Source organism: Tinamus guttatus, unplaced genomic scaffold (assembly GCF_059628265.1).
Source record: "Tinamus guttatus ecotype Peru unplaced genomic scaffold, ASM5962826v1 Tinamus_guttatus_pri_ptg001087l, whole genome shotgun sequence".
In the NCBI taxonomy this organism is placed as follows: Eukaryota; Metazoa; Chordata; class Aves; order Tinamiformes; family Tinamidae; genus Tinamus; species Tinamus guttatus.
The window spans coordinates 3,089,510-3,106,717 of record NW_028289621.1 but is presented as its reverse complement, the minus strand read 5'-3'; the positions used below and the strand labels follow the sequence as shown (position 1 = coordinate 3,106,717).

Sequence of the window (17,208 nt, the reverse complement as noted above, 5' to 3'; positions counted from 1 at the left end):
TGGGGGTGTCTCCATGTTGTCACCCCGCGCGGGGACGCGCGGAGCGGCCAATAAACCGCGTCGAGCGCCTCGCGTGGCCTCCCCCGCCGCCATCTTGTCGCCGGCTCCCGCGAGGGGGCGCTGCCCTCAACGAGCGCCCGTGACGCCACGGCCGGGGGCCGGCGTGACGTCACCGTGACGTCACGGGGAGGGCGGAAGTGACGCGAAGTAGCGGGTGGGGCGCTCGGCGGTGTGTGCGGCTTTCCTCTCCGGTCACGGCTCCCGCTCGGCCCCCCCGTTCCGCCATGTCGGCGCCCGGCAGCAGCAGCAGCGGCGGCGGTGGCGAGTTCGGCAACCCGCTGCGCAAGTTCAAGCTCGTCTTCCTGGGCGAGCAGAGCGGTGAGCGGCGCCTGGAGGCTGCCGAGGAGCCCGGAGGGGGACGGGCCGGGAAGGAGCCGTTAGGGACGTGGCGGCGGCGGGGGCGGGGGGTTCGCCCGAGGCGAGAAACCGTTAGGGACTTGGGCGGGGAGGAGTCGCTGAGGAGGGATAAGGAGCCGTGAGGGGCTCCGGAGGGCGACGAGAAGCCATTATGGGCCGAGGAGGGGCGGGGTGGGGGGAGCCGTTACGGCTCGGTGGGGCGGGGATGGAGGAGCCGGTGGCGACTTGGGGAGGGGGATCCGGAGCCGTTGGGGGGGGGGGGGGGCCGTGAGGAGCCGCTATCGCCTCGCGCGGGGCGGGGCGAGAAGGAAACGGGAACGGGGGAAGGAAACGGGAAGGGGGGAAGGAAACGGGAACGGGGAAAGGAAACGGGAAGGAGGGAAGGAGCCGCCGGGGAAGGTTGTGGGGGGGGGCGCGGGCTGCAGTGCGGGCCCGATCCCGGAGAACCGGGGCCTCTCCTGCCGCCTCCGGGCCTGTGAGCGGCCCAGGAATAAGCGGGGAAGCAGCACAGGGCTGTAAGGGCCGCTGTCCCCCGCCCTTTTTGTGTAACCTCTTCTGCCGGGAGGTTCCATCCCGTTTGTTCCTGTGCCCTGGTAATATAAGCATTAATTTTATATTTTCCCTGCAACTGCGTTTTTTCTTTGCTTGTGAGCGCCTTGCTATCAGCCGACTGCTTAATCACACAACTGTAGGGCAGGAAGGGATTTCCAGGAGTCATCTAATTCACCTGCCTTGTCGAGGCAAGATCAACTTTGCTCCTATTAGATATTTGTCTGACCCGTTTTTAATCATCTCCAGTGCTTACAATTTCACATCCTTTCTGGGCAATTTATTCCTTTTCTGTGTTGTTCTTTTTTTTTTTTTTTCTATCCACATCCTTTAATTTTTTCTTGGCTTCTTCCAATCGGAGATGAATACAGGAATGCTGTCTTTGGTCCCTATTTCTTGCTCTGTGCCTCTTGATGAATATTTGCAGACAAAGATTTAAAGCTTTTAGGCAAGCCATCAAAGTCATCTGCAAAACCTTGTTTTGAAGAAAAGATCTCTCTTAAACATTGCTTTTCTATCTGGTCAGAGGCAGCTAAATAGCACGCAGACCACCATAACCTCCTCCTTTGATGTCTGTGGCTACAGATCTTAGACTTGGTGGTTTTATAAATATCAAATGGAAAGAGCAGAAAAAGAAAACAAACAAACAACCAAATACCCACTTTACATGCTCAAAGAAGGAGCAGACAAATAATTGCCATATACATCACAACACATCTAAATTACAGACCATGTTTTGATTAGGATTTTTTTGGCCCATATTTTTTACTCTGAGTGATTTGGCTTAGTACACCCCTATCATTTTGTCCATTAATTTCTTAGCTAGTTATGTTGCAGCGGGGAGTAACTGGGCAGTAGCTTTAGATGGGAAACTTAACTCTCGGGAATGGTGCTGCCACGTGTCCCTCCCAAAGCAGGGCCTCCCTCCACTGCTGCTGATGGAAGTAACGTTTTACTTCTCTTGTAGTGGGAAAAACCTCGCTCATCACCAGGTTTATGTATGACAGTTTCGACAATACTTACCAGGTATGTGGTAGTCCTTTTTTTTTTTTTCCCCTAAGAAATAAAAAAAGGAGGCAAATCTACTCCCACCATTAAAACATATGCATTTAGTCTCTAGGGCAAGCATATTTCTCCATGAGATGTCAATTCAGTATCATATGTGAGGTTGTAATGTGCCTTGCAGTGGAAATGAGACTTTGTGATTAGGCCCAAGCATCTAGCGTGCTATGAGGATGCACAGTGTAGAGAAAAGCAACAAGACTGAGGTGCTGTCTGGATATGTGAGAATCTCGAGTAAAAAGGGTTAAAAAAAAAAAACCATTGGTTTGTGGGGTTGGATCACAAGGAGATGGTCCAGACTGAAGATGGATCCAGAAGTGTCAGGAAACACAGCAATAGTTGAATCGTGTTCATGTCCTCCTAGGTCTCTAGAGTCTTTATAGACTTTTTCCATTTATATAGTATAGTCAGGTCCAGAATGCATAGATAAATATGCAAGATGTCCATGTAGATTTTGTTTCTTTTGTTACCTAAAATGCCATAGATGGGGAAAAGGCCAGGGAAATTCTGATGGAGTGAGCAGGGTAGGGCTGAGGAGCCTTCTGCTAAAGATGTCCGAGAGGGCTGAGTACAGAACTGGGATAATCCCAGAGACTGAGTATTTCATGAACAGCTAGTTGCATCGAGAGTATTGGCTATTTCAAGAAAATAAGTGGTAGCTTCAAAGCAATACAAATGAAGTCCAGGAAGATGAGACTATGGTGTTCACTGTTAATTCAAGCTAGAAAGACTTACTGTTTTTAAATTGTAATAATTTTAAGCTGCAAGTAGAGAAAGGAAGATAAGATGGGTGTCTAGAGGATAAGTCATTCAGTGAAACTGGATCTTCTTCTGCTTTTTGACTTCTTTAGGCTACTCTTGTGTTTTTCTGTAGTTGTAGCTGTTGCAAATTGTGCCCTGGCTCCAGAAAATAGGACTCCTAGAAATTAGTACCAGCTGCAGAAATTAAATGTTGTGATCTCTAATCTTAAGAGGTTTGTGTTCTGATGGACGCCTTCCAGAGCAATGTATATGCCGTCTGTTTGTTGCATAATACTGGATATATAAGGCCCTTAAAATACTACACTTAAATCTGTTACATCAGTATCCTGTCTTCTTTCCCTGGGTTATAATGGGCTAGGACACCTGCTTGGCTTAAGTGCCAGGGAAATGCTTAATATGTCTTCACTTAGTGAGTTCCTCCAAGTGTCTCTGCGCCAGAATTGCTTTACAGCAATGGGAATGTGGCTGGGAGGAGGCTTGCAAAGAGCTGTCAGGGAAATGAAGCCCCTGAATCTCACGGAAGGGCGAGAGGGGTCTCAACTGAAAACAGGCATCACTTCTTAGGTTTCAGCACAGTCACCCCCAGTTCGTGCATGTAATTTCTCAGCAGTATTTGAAATAGCATTTGCTCTACCTTTTGGTTGTTTCTAATAGATTTCTTCCTAGACTGAATTGCTGCAGACTGGAGGGAGATGCCAGTTCTGATATAATCTCTGTTAAGGTGCATGGATATTTGAGAGAGAGAATGAGAAACTCAGGGGATCTTCTGCAATTGAGAGGTGTTTGAAGAGTGAACTGAAGATGAGGCAGATACCCATAGTGCTTGTTTTTTATTAACTGTATTGAAGGGAAATGAAGAGCTTAATTGTAAGCCTCTGACCGTTTTTGAGAGATTACATAGAACAATCTGATTTGCAGTCATGGAAGGCAAGTTGCAGCTACTAATGCTTTTTTTTCTTTTCAGGCAACCATTGGAATCGATTTCCTGTCAAAAACCATGTATCTCGAGGACCGCACGGTAAGCGAGGCCTCGGTGCGGTGGGTAGCGTGGCCGGAGCGCCCGGCTGTGCCCCAGCGGCTGCTCAAGTCCCCCAGCAGCCTCAGAGGGGTAGCCCTTGAGACACCAGGCTGCTCACTTAGTTCTTGCTCCTTGAATGTTTTTCTTGTGTTTGAATTAAGCCATTGAACCAATCCCCTGCTTTTTCCTCGTACTTAGTAATTTTTGCTACTTCAAGAATGTAGTCAAAACCCTTCATGCAAAATTGGAGCGAGGTAATGTCCATGTTACAGGGGAGCGGGCTGCTATGTGCTCCATAGGTGTAGTTTGCTCGTAGGATTTGCAGCTCTGCCTCTGGAATTGTCAACATAAGTGGACATGAACAGGCTCAAGGTAGTTCTGAGTTCTGAAATCATTCAAGTTTACTAGTGGTGGCAGAGTTCCTCCTTGTAAAAGGATTCAATAACTTAATTCTGGCTGACTGTTAATAAAGCAATTTTAGATTTTTAGCTTTTGTGAGATTCCTCTTTGCATAGAAACACCGCTCGCATCCCTTTCCTCTGTCTTTGAGTATTTGCCTTTTCATTAGTTCATTTTCAGTAGTAATTGCCTCTTTGCTAGTTTTAGTGTTGGCTGAGGATGAACCTGTTTGGGGGTCAGAGGTGTGATACAAGTTCCTTGTGTTGCTTCAGAAGAAGTCTCAGCCCAGTGAGTATGGTGGGTTTCCCCATTGCTTCTCAGCCACCCTACAGTGATTCACTGTTAGAAAAGACCTTGCTTAATCTTTGAGTGGAAGAAACTACTTTGATAACATTTTCCAACTGTGCTAACAGTAGTAGAAGGAGGAAAAAAAAAAGGAAAACATCTTGGGAATGTGGGAATGCTGCTTGACACCTGTGAAGGCAGGTTGGAATACCTGTATGTTCTTTGCAATAGTCCTTAATTCTCAAGGGTAGTCTGGACCTCTTGTGGTTGTGTAGCTCATCCACTGACCTGCTGTCCAGAAAATACCCTTCTTTCAAATGTCTGCGATGCTACTGGCCCATAAAGAGCCTTTTAAATAACAGAGGTCCTGAATATAGATAAAGGAAGAACACCAGCAGAGAAACTAAGAAAATTCAGGCACTAAAGTAATTTTTCAGATATGGTTAGTGCTGTTATCTTACAGTAGGCTTTGACTGTTATGCTTGAAATGAAGAATAAACCTGTAACTGCAGTATATGCCTGGGCACAACTGATGTATGTGTCTCTCAAAAATACACCTATGCCAGATCACTTAGCTCTCAATATGTCTCAAGTAGCCCATATTAGGCAGCAGAAGCAATGAAAACATGTGGAGTTGAGCTCTTCAAAATGAGCTCTGGGTAGATGCCCATGCACTGCTATTGCAAGTGTGTCAGCTACAGCATTTGTGCTGGTATAGTAGAAGCTCTGGCACTGGGGGAGTTGGTGCCGTGAGGAGCCCCATCCTCCCTCCGGGCTGTCAGGCTGACAGTTCTGTTACAGCTACAGCCTCACTTGTGAAAGGCTGGATAGTGCTCTCCTGTGTGTGGGGAGGTACCTCTTTAGACCTGTTGGGCTTAAGCACGAGATAAGCCTATCTAGAGGATTTCTGCTGTCCTGGCTTGTACCTCACTATTATGTTTCAGCACTTCACATCAGCCTTTCCAGTGGATTAATTAGTCGCTGAGTGATCTAGTCCTTACAATTAGGTGTGATCACAGTCTGCTTGTATAATCATTGTAGCCAGAATCCTGACATGGCAGGATGCACTGAGGTAGGTATCCTTGTTTTCATCAGTGGATGGTGCTAGAAGCTGTGTTAGGAATATCTCGCTTTCCTTTCGAAAAGGGGAAGCTTGTTTGTGTGTGCACGAGCTGGATGAATGGGCCTGTGGAGGGAGGGAGGTTTCTCTGACCTGTTAGGCCGAGACTACCACCAGGATGGGGCTAGAAGTATCGTTGGCTCTTTTCATACTTTTATTCCATTTTAACTTTCCTTTTGTTGGGTTATTTTTGCCTTGCATTTTTTTTCTTTTTATTTCACTTGAGTTTTGGTTTTGTTTTCCATTTTCCTGCTCTTTCCCTTCCCTCTTCCCCTGCACTTTTCCGTTTCCCAGATCAGGCTGCAGCTGTGGGATACAGCCGGCCAGGAGAGGTTCCGCAGCCTCATTCCCAGCTACATCCGTGACTCTGCTGTGGCTGTCATTGTCTTTGACATTACAAGTAGGTATTGAGCCTGAGTGTCTGCAGAGGGCTTGCTGTTGACGTGTACCTTTTATACACTGGAAGTGGTGGTGTTCTCAGAAAAGGCTGTTTTCTGAAGGAGCTAAGATAGGCCCTCTGCCCCAGGACTTTAGGTATTTCATGGATGGATCTGTTTTTACTGAGGGGAAGTAGCTGAGCATCTTACCCACACCCAATAGTAACTGCGTTCGATGATACAGAAACTGGGGAATCTCTTGTCTGCTCAAAGCTCAAACTGGAAGTGACATGCAGAGGATTGGCAGGTAGGTGAATGGGGTTTATATCTTGTCTGTCCTTGGTGACAGGTAGCTTTTGTAAAGCTTTTTAGTTATTTATTTTAACTTTGAAATGAAAGCTTGCTCTGCTCTGGATAACTAGAGAGTTAATAAAAGTAGCAACAGCAGATGCCAGAGCAATGAAACATTATCATACTGTATAAAACAGTACAGTATCTATTTAAATAAAAACTACCTAGAAATTTGTGAGGGTTCAGGACTTCCGTTTTACTGGGGGTGAGAGCTTGCTGTTCATACAAGCCACCAGAGAACTTTTGAAATAGAAGGGACAAATTTATAATTACCATAACTTCTAAAGAATGAACAAACTTGGATACCACTGCTATAACTCTTGACTAGAGAGTTTGTGTGAAATATGATATGAAAATTACTTAATTAAAACTTTGTTATTGATTCCGTTTGATCTGGGCTTTTCAGTTAAGCTACAATATCAGCATAGATTTGTATGCAGGCTTTACACCAGTGAGCCAATACCATGCAGACAAAGTCTAAATAGATAACATAGCACAGATGAAAAAGCTCTGGCCCACTTCTGTTTTTCCGCAAGTTCCAGATTATACAGATCTGGGTTTTATTGCACTTTGATAAATAGAAATGCTTAACAGGTAATTGTGAAATTCTGTAACTATTTTTCTTAGGTAGCAAAGGCAAATAATTCAGTGGTCTAGTCCTATAGCTTAAGAATTTGTCTTGAGAAGGAGTTCTGGCTTGGAACAAAATAAAAATATAAAACTGGTCTGCTTGGGAATTGAGGAGCAACAAGATGTGCACATGAATGATTTTGGGGAACAGATCTAGATGTGACAGAGTGGCCGGCAATAGAAGTTGGTGTTTTTTGTGCCTCTGTCAGGCAGGTAAAGCATGCTGTTTACCCAGACAGTTTGAAGAATCCATCAGTCTAGGCTGTTCTTTAAGTTTCCAGACCTATCAGAAATGATTTAGGGATGGCTGATCTCATCATGCCTTGAAATTATCTGAAAAGATCAGACTGTTCCTGCATTTCTTGTTGCTGCTCTTTTGTCTCTTCTTAGCCAGTGAGAGGCTTTTAAATCTCACAACATGCTTGTGGATTTAGTTTTCTATACCATTATAAAAATCTGTATTCATAGACTTTCAGTACTTAGTTCTTGATTGAGAACTTTCAGCATAAGCATAAACCAGTGTGAGGTGGTTTTATTCTTATCTTATTGGCAAGGTATCTACTTTGGGAGGGTTGTATTTTTTCTCTCCAAAAAACAGCTGTGCAACAACTTTGACTTCTAGAAATCAGAGGCTAAAGGAGCATTGTAGGAGGACTGCTCCTGCAAGGGAGCATTGACTTTCATTCCTGGGTCTCTTCTGGGTGTCTTTGTAGTACCTCCAGAATAGATTTCCCTTGGCCCTTCACTGCCAGATCATCAGCTTTTCTTCAAGTCTGTAATACTTGTGTTAGCTGCAATTTTGACCATGCATCTGAAGCTTGGAGCATTTGAACTTCAAGCTGGGTAAACTCTGTGGGTGCATAGGCTGATCTGATCTGCCAGCACTGGTGTAATATTGTCCACGTGCTAGGAGTTTATTGCTCTGCTTTTTCCTGGGGTGCTGAAGAGCCCTGCGTCTTGCTGATAAATCAAATTTGTCTCCAAAATGTAGAGAACAATTAATACGAACTAACTGCTGGAGCTATAAGCTCCAATTGTACTGAACACTGATGGCAGCAGTGTGGATATTCAGGTGTAGATACATGTTGTTTTGCATGTGTTTGTAGCAGGGTGCTTTGCAGACATGTGCTCTGCCCAGCTTTTGTTTAAATTACTCTTCCAAGCAAAATAAATCTTGGTCCTTCTTAAACAACTTCCTCCTATACAAAAGTCTCCTGCAAGCTCCCATTTTACGGATGCTGTAAATATAAAAAGCTCCTGTCCTTCATGGCTGAGTGAGAATGTCTCATAGCTTTGTGAGAACATCTTATTTAATTCATATAATCCAGATGGATTATTTTGGGAGCAAATAGCCACCCTTGTTTGAAACTTGTGGCCACTCACAATGTTAATAGCAATCTTTCTTTCTGACCATAGCACTAGTACAGCCAGCTGTGTGGAATGACCACTTGGATGATGGCATTGATCCCAATTACTCATGGTTAAAAGCTTTTGTTTAGCATTTGTTGTGGTAACTGGATGTTTTTCCACCATTTCTGTTTCAAATAACAACTTCCAGCATTGTGTGGATATAATAATTGTTATTACTTTAGTGCATTCACAAGATGTTCATGTGGATCAGAAGATATGTGAAAGAAGAGAAATAAACCTTTAGACTTTAGAGCTATCATATAAAAACTCAGTTTGTATTTTGGGCGTAGGTCTGGTGCTGGAGATCAAATGGCATCTCTTTCGTACAGATTTTGATGCCTGTTTCCAATTCTTGCCCTTACGTGAAAGGGGGCACCAGTGTCCTTTGTGTCTCATGGGGCCTTCAGTTTGCAGCATTTGCTTTTATTTCTGCTGCAGCTTAAGTTATTGATCACCTTAATCTTGCGTGAAAACCCCCATTACCACCTTCTGGATGCTCTTTTGCTACTGTGTCTGTGCTGAGGTGGGAATTGCCCTGAGGGCTTTGACCTGAGCCTGTATGTTGGGAGTGCTTTGGGAGGCCATACGTAGTCCCTGGTGAGGAAGAGCAGCTCCCATTGCTCGTTAGCCAGCACTAGCAGCGCTAATTGGGGTGGCAGCCACACCGTAGAGCTCTTAGGGATGTGGTGGCCGGGGAATGGCAGATTCTCTAGGCAACAAAGGAGATAATGAAAACACATTTTGTATAAACTGGCACCCAGCGAAGCCAGCTCTGTGCCTCTTGGGTGTTTGGGAGCAAGCTGACAAGGTCAGTCTCAGCTTCTCAGGTTGAGCTGCACACAGTGAATTCCAGAAATGGCCTTTTCTCTAAAGGACAGTTTCCTGCTTTCTTTTCTCTCTCGCTGTCTCTCTGCTCTCCCTGGCCTGGTACCAGCAGGTTCGGCTGCAGCTTTGGGACACAGCAGGCCAGGAGCGGTTCCGCAGTCTCATTCCCAGCTACATCCGCGACTCCACCATTGCTGTGGTAGTCTATGACATTACAAGTGAGTGATGCTTTGGTGTCTCATTATTTTCGAGTACTACATGTAAGCAGAACTGGTATATCACAGCCAGAAGATCTGCAGAAATTAACATTAGAAACAGTTTGATTTTTTTTTCCTTTCTTCCCTTTTTTTTTCTATCTGGGTAGATCTGTACGTTGTTTTATGTGGTGTGGGAAGACTCGGAGAAACGCATGGGTTAGAGGCATGGCCACTTTCATAAGCATTCCTCCTCACTTGGAAGGAAATTTATCCTCAGCATTCTCAATTTGCTTTGCCCCTACAGATTTGAATTCTTTCCAGCAAACCTCCAAGTGGATTGATGATGTTCGAACAGAGAGAGGAAGCGATGTCATCATCATGCTGGTGGGGAATAAAACTGACCTGGCAGACAAGAGGTAACGATGGGGAGCTCTGGTCCTTTTGCCATCACAGTAGAAGTGGAGAACTGGCCAACTTGTCTGTATTTAAAAGCAAGAAGTATAAATAGCTTGTAATGATATTTGGATTTCTGATGTCAGAATATGCAAAATTATTCTGTTCTGTTGTTCTACAAATAGTATACGATATAACAAGCCTTTTTTTTTTTTTTTTTTTGCTTAGAGGGATACTTAAATATCTCTCTATGCCATCTTTCTCATAGAGTATCTCTTTTTTTCTTTTTGTGCTGAGAGAAAACTAGCAAGATATCTTCAAAAGCAATGCTTTTTTCCCATGGTCATATTTACATGACTCTTTCTGCATCTGCAAATCTAAAATATTATAATAAAGTTTTCCCTTGTTATAAAATACAACATGACAATGTAGTAGTATGCATCTAGAAGGTTTCAACCTGAGCATAGTTTTTTGGTTGCATGCAGCATAAACTGGTACTATGAAGTGTGATGGGAAGCTAGATTAGTGATTTCCCCAAGAGATGGGAGAAGTAAATTAAATTTTTAAAGCCACAGAGATTCACTGTTTTGAGATGTCAGAGCATTTTAGTTTTAAACCTCTCAGTCCTACAGACTGAGGAAGTCTTCATATTGGTGGTTAGCTTCAGTAACAGTTGGCAAAGGAATGATGAGAATAAGTCACACAATTCCTTACAAACCCAGTCCTTTGAACTGAATCATTTCAGATATGCCAGTTATTCTATAAACTGTATGGTTTAATATGTAGAACATAGGAAGCATTGAAATAATGAGAATTTTTTTTAACTGTCACAAAAAAAAGGTATAATAAAGGCAGAAATGGGAAATGGAATCTCACAGTTAAATACTTCTAGAAAATCAAAAGCATAACCTTTGGCGGTTCATGACACACTTCTGATTGAAAGACAGTCTGAAAAGTCTTACAGATGGAATCTAAAAGCTTTATCAAAAAATGCCCTGATACCTGAGTTGCCCGTTTGTTCCCTGTTTCATGGCACGATGAGTCTTAATAGGGATCTGCTTGTTTGTTGTCAGGTGCTGTCACATTTTAATTTCTAAACCTTATTTTACTCCTAGTATGAAAATATTGCTTCAAAATGTGCTGTCACTGTTTTCCCCCTGTGGTTTTGGTGTCACTCAAGTGAGAGAGATTATCCAGCATCTTGGGCTGCCCAAATTAGTACCATTGTTCTTCATCCTTTGTCTCTGTACAAGCCACATTGTTAGTTTGTAGTTTGCTTTGTCTAGCAGGAAAAGTATAGGCAGTTCTATTTCTGGTACGTGGTTCGCGGAAACGGGGAGGAAAATGAAGCTAGATACTGAGTGTCGTGTGGTCTTTGTGCTGCTCATACGTAGGGAAATGGGTTTTGTGTTTACCAGCTGGACAACTATTTGGCTTTCCCCAATTCCAACAGAGGCCATTCTAAGTATCCTGTGCAGAGCACTTGAGAAATTTGGGGAAAATGTCGTGTTTAGAGCTTCATAAGTAAGTAAATGTGTAAGATGGCTTGGATTAAGAAAACCATCTGGTAAAAATTCAGAGCACTCTGGTCAACTCTCAAAATCAGCTTATAAAATCAACTGAGCAGAATCCGAGAGGCTATTCTAATTCAGTCAGCTCGTGTAGCATCTCTTATGCCCTTCTGGAAGCTGGGAATAACTACAGCTTCCTGACTGACTGACCTGGAGATGAGATTTGAGGCTTTATAATAAAAATAAAATAAAATAAAAAAAAGCAGGGGAGGAAGGTAGTTGCTGCCTTAGATTGTGGTGCAGGTTGGGGCAGGGGTGCAGAATTGTCCAGCATTGCCATAAGAATAAGGCAACTAGAGACTTGTTGGTATTGTAGCTATATACACTTTATATATATAACAGGCATTCCTGTTGTAGAAGTATTAATGTAAGTGGAGGTAGTGCTGGACTGGCCTGGAATTTAAGTTAGGGCGTGTGTTCACTCTGCACAAACTCTCACTGAAAGAAGCCTCCTTGTCTTGCCTGTGGGTTCTTGCTTTTAAAAGCGATTCATAACAATACGAATACTGGGTCTTTTAAGGCTAGGCAAACCATGCATCAGTCACGAGATTGATTGTGTTTTCTGAAATTTAGTAGAGTCTGCAAGAAACTGTTCGTCCTGTGGTAAAGACCAAATGATGGCGAAAGTTAAGTTCTATCAAACACAGTTGAAGGGTTTAACTGGTAATAGCACTGCTTTTATTTGGCACACCCTGTTAAGGTTAGCTTTCCTGCTAATATTATTTCAGTTCGTTGCAGTTTTTTTCTACTTTTTTTCTTTTTATCATTTTTGGACTTTCTTTCTTTGTTTTGGTTTTTCTTTTCTGTGATTTGTTCTCATTGCTGTAGACAGGTTTCTATAGAGGAGGGTGACAGAAAAGCCAAGAACTGAATATGATGTATATTGAACCCAGTGCTAAAGCAGGATATAATGTGAAACAGGTATGTACAGAGCACTGAGGAGCGGCGCATTTGCAGGTGCTGTCCCACAAGCAGCAGCACAGCTCTTGCTTTTGCACTGTTCTTGCTGCTGGAGCCTTTCTGACTTCTGTCTATAAGCTCACAGAGTTCCCTCCTGTTGACTTTTGGGAAACTGCTTTTTGCATCAGGTGCAGCTCATGGGGATTCTTCTTTTCCCTTGAGGGTGCTGTGAATGAGACTCAAATGTACTACGCAAACTGCATCCTCCGCTGCTGATCCTTTTATTAATGGGCATAGTCCAGGTGTTCCCTGAACTACTAACCTGAGATTGTTTCCTTCCTTGCTGGGATCTAATGAGGAATTTGGGGATCTTAAAGATCCTGACGTCCCTGTTTGTTCATTGTACGCTCTTGTAACGGGTGGTGAAGAGGCCCTCTGTTGAAAAGTGTCTCAGACACAACTGTCTCTAATTGTTCCTGTCCCTCTCTTGTGTCTTTCTGCTTCTCTTTGCTCCTTTGTCCAGGCAAATCACTACAGAAGAAGGTGAACAAAGAGCCAAAGAGCTGAATGTGATGTTTATTGAGACCAGTGCAAAGACTGGATACAACGTGAAACAGGTAGATCTATGTTATGTTTTAAAGATCTGTAAATCTGTACTTCACTGTTCTGTAGAGAGGAGGGATAAGTTTCTGCCTACAGTTCATGCTGCAGCAGATATTACCTGTTGTCTTTCTCAGGTCCTGAAATCCCTCTTGCCTAGTGTCCAGTGCTACTGCTAAAGCTAAGCACACTTCTCCTTCCTTAAAAGGAAGGAGAATCTAAAAATGGAATTTGCTGAGGGACAGGAATGTCACTATATAGTACAGCATGTCAAACATAATTCTGTACATTCCCTTTGCTTTTGTGAACAGCTAATGCAGTGTTCTCTAAAATGAGTGTTAACAGCAGCCAGGCTAACAGCATATGCTCATGCACCGGAGTAGAAATTCCTGATTCTGTTTTCAAGCCTGGTAGGAAAAACATAGAACCATAGAATAGTTGGAGTTTCCTATTCTTCTGTTTCTACTTTTGCCCATTGCTTCTTGCTGTGAGCTTGAGTTACTGCTCCTCCCTTTTAGTTCAGGAAACTTTTGTTCTGAGCATGACAGAATTTAGGCAATAAGGCAGGTCGTTGGTACTTCAGTGGTTTGATTTTCCCTGTAATACAGTTTCTGATGTTAGATGACAAGTCCTTGCCAAAGTACTTTGAAAAAGGGCATCACTGGCTGGCTCTAGTCAGTCTCCTTCCTCTAGTTTTCCAAGCAAAAAACACAGCTTTCTACAGCTCCTTCCACCAGACATTTCTGGCATTCTCTCATTTGTGTTTGTTGCTGCTTTAGTGTCAGCAGGAGGAGCTCTAGGCATCAACTTGAAAAATGACACAAAAGCACTGTGTTTTATATGGGGATAGGATAGTCCTTCCTAGCTCCAGCAAATCTTTCTTAGCTTGGATGCAGCTCACTTGAGCCAGTCATTCTGCATGTGGGTGACCACTGCGAAGTGGGACAGCAAGGGTGGCCTAAATTAAAATGCTGGGCTATTCTTCAACGTATGAACTTCCAGCCTGTGGCAAGGCTGCTTATCAGAGCCCCTGGGGTGCACAGTGTAACATTGCTGGGTGCTGAGGCTGGGAATGGGCACGTGCAGTGTCTGACCTGCTTCCTGAGCCCTGAGAACTGCACTGTGCAGTACACCTAGAACCACGACTACAGCGTCAACGTGGCGTTTTTCTTTAAGTAGCAACAGATTAAACTGCTTGTAGGCATGTGGTAACTCCAATCATTTTGTTATTAACCTTGTGTAGAATATCTTGGCTCTATCTCAGGTATCTACCCAAAGATCTTGGGTAGAATTCTTGTGGCATTTGCTGATCATTGCTTTTCTTGCCAAAATGCCCATGTAACAAGTCTATAAAATTCTGACACTAAATTTTTTTGTATTGTTATTTTTTTTAATATGCAATCTTACTAACAAGGTTTCCATTTACCTGTGGTTACTTTTCAGCTTTTCCGTCGTGTGGCTGCTGCTTTGCCTGGCATGGACAGCACACCAGAGAAGAGCAAAGAGGACAGTATCCTTGCTTTCTTTTCAATAACTTTCCTCCTCTTGTAGAATTTGGCAATTACCTTTTTGTCAGGTTGCACTTGTCACCTGTTTGGTGCACGGTGTGTATCGGTGTTCGGGGTTTTCGCAGACACGTGGCTGGAACAGCTGGTACACTGTGGTTACCTGTGGATACAGATTAAGACGCTACTTTCAATTTATAACTGCAAGGGCAAGTTTTGCTTTCTCCCCTTAACCTTGTCTAAGGACAAAATTTGCGTAGTTTCAGAATGCCCTGGGATTTTCCTTGTTTTATACTGCTCCAAGGTAGCCCTGTGTGCTGTCCTGACATACCTGATCAACTACTCTTACTAATCATCCTCTTCAGGCAAGGTACGTGCTGTTCTGCTAGAGCATCTGCACTTACCAAGAACAGACAGATGACAAGTTTTCAGAATTGTAGGAGATAATTACTGCATTGGTTTTAACTGTTAACAATCTGTTCAGCTCAGTTTTTGTTTTGCTTTTTAAATTATTTTCATAGCAACTCTAAACAGGCTAAGAAGTCAGATCCGTGACTTCTGCCCATAGTCATCCTCACCAGGAGGACTGTCATTGTAACCACTGAATACTCCTGCAGTGCGTTGCATGCTACATGCACCTAGTCACAGAGCATGCAAGTGACTGTGGCAGCAATTTGCCATATTTTGCTTGTATAAAAGGCTAGATGAAATCCATAGTATCCATGTTTCCAAAACAGCTTATTTCAAACTAACAATTGGCAAAATATGCCAGGCCGAGAGCTGGAGCAGGAGGAGCACTTGCTGTTTGAGGCAGTTCAGCCAGTATCAGAAGTGGCAAGTGTAATCGATCCTTCAGTTCTGCCTCACCCTTAAACAAATTGATAATAGCGGCCCTTCCGTATGTTAGGGCCAACAGCATCAAGGCTGTGTTTAAAGTTGTGTTTGGATGGCAGGGAAATATCATCTAATTGGAAGCTTGACTTCTCTTTGAAGCCTGGTCTGCCTGTGGCACCCAGAGAAGGCCGAGGCATCACTTTCCCCAGGCTCTCCTGGCCTTCTCTTGAACCGGGCGACTTCCTTAACTCCTCTCCTCCAGTGATTGACATCAAACTAGAGAAACCTCCCGAGCAGCCAGTAACGGAGAGCGGCTGCTCCTGCTAACAGCCCGTCGTGTAGCAGCACATTCCCCAACCGGCCAGTCTCACGGAAGAACATCACTGCTCATTGCCTAGGCAAACCTACTTCGGGGGCTGAAAACCAACCTACTAAACGAGTGAACTCCCTCTTTACTGGTGGGGAGCAGCCCTGGCCGCCCTTCTTACTGCATGGTATGAGCCCTGAGTGCAGAATGAGTGTCCTGTCTTTCAATTTTATTTTTTATGTTGTTGCACTTTGGCACTGTAGTGCCCTTTACTCTCTCTCTCTCTATCTTTCTCTCTCCTTCCTCACTTTGAGCCTCTCTGCTCAGATATATCTTTTTATGAATGCAATGAAAAAGTCACCAAGCACCAAGTTAGGGAAAACAAAAGCAAAGTTTGGGGGTGGGCTTTCCCCCTTGCTCATTGCCTTGCATCTTAACTCCCTTCCCGTCAACTCCAGCAGCCTCATTCTGTCCTGCATCCCTACTTGCTCTTTTCAATGACCACTCCTTTTACCTAGTCACAATCTGACCTGGCCTTGCCTTTTTTTGACAGTGCAGCTGATCTGTTTCTAGGCTTTGCTTCCTGCAGGGCGCACACGGTAGTACTAGCTGCTCTATTTCTCCTCTCTGCGGATGGTCTTGGCTAACTCGTGCTCACCTTGGAAGGTTTGCCCTACGCTCAGCCCCTCATGTGACACAAAACACTAGAAACCTCCCAACTCTCATAGCTTGGGCCTGGTTGCTCCCATTCCTGTGGCAGAGACATCCCACACAGATTGCTCTCTTCACCTGGAATTTCTTCCCACCTTCCTGAGGATGTTGGTGCGTTGGCTGTGTGGCGGAGGAGAGGGTGCAGAGGCAGTGTGAGGCTGAGTGGGAAGAGATCCTGAGGGCAGTTTGTGGGGACCTCGGTCCTATCCCTTGACAGCAAACAGCCCCCTAGAAATCCTCGCTACAGTGGCAGCATCTGCCCTGGGCATCACTGGTGCTGTTAGGGTTCCCGTCCTGTCTCCTGTTCCTCTTCACTGGGCTGGGAGCTTCTTCACCTGCAGCAGGCAGAGCATCAGTGAGGGCCAGTTTTACCTCCCATCTAGGTTGCTGCTCAGTGAAATCCTGCCCTGCATCCCAGCTCCTCGCCCCTCCTAGCCGGCCACGGGGTGAGGGGGACGCGCGTGGTAGCCATTTCACTGCTGAAATAGTGTCGAAGCTGTAACGTGGCCAAAATTGCAGTGAGGAGGAATGTGGAATCATTACCAGCCCTGGGGTAGAGGAATGTGCTCTGCTGACGGTGTTGGAGTCATGTCTCAACCTCTGACTTTCAGGAATATTTTCATCTGCCCCCTGCTCTGTACCCCCTAGTTTCCAGCTACTTCAGAGCTTTCCAGGAACCATAGTGAGATCTCTTGTCTGCCTGGCCCAGCCAGAAGTCAACAGCTTCCTCCATGGCCAGGAGGAAGAGGAGGGCAGGCGGCTCCAAGCCGCGCGCTGCCCGGGCCTGGCCTGTGTCAAACTGACCGGGCAGCGCTGCTGGGATGAGGCTGCAGCAGGGGCCAGCAGCGGGGGCAGGTTAATGACACTGCAGTTCAGCACCCCGCGGTCACCGGCCCGGCTGCACTTTGAGGCCTGCAGAGCTCGAGAGCGGGCAGGGAGCTGCCCGGGTCGGCTGCAGCGCCCGCTCCCTCCCTCTCCGCGCTGG

General features: G+C 44.9%; 1 protein-coding gene across 5 annotated transcripts; it reads left to right on the top strand.

Moving 5' to 3' along the window:
* The first annotated feature begins 250 nt into the window (after positions 1-250).
* Positions 251-15,793, top strand: RAB41 (RAB41, member RAS oncogene family). 5 transcript variants are annotated; one of them, XM_088538527.1, is made up of 8 exons: positions 251-378; positions 1,934-1,992; positions 3,755-3,808; positions 9,318-9,423; positions 9,707-9,818; positions 12,790-12,883; positions 14,310-14,376; positions 15,468-15,793. In XM_088538527.1, the coding sequence occupies exons 1-8, from the start codon at positions 285-287 to the stop codon at positions 15,530-15,532; spliced, it is 651 nt and encodes a 216-aa protein (XP_088394653.1). In that variant the 5' UTR covers positions 251-284; the 3' UTR covers positions 15,533-15,793. The 5 variants fall into 5 exon arrangements, with proteins under 5 accessions (XP_088394653.1, XP_088394652.1, XP_088394654.1 ...); XM_088538526.1 differs by having other exon boundaries at positions 9,315-9,423; XM_088538528.1 differs by lacking the exon at positions 9,318-9,423 and adding an exon at positions 5,907-6,012.
* Positions 15,794-17,208: the final 1,415 nt, after the last annotated feature.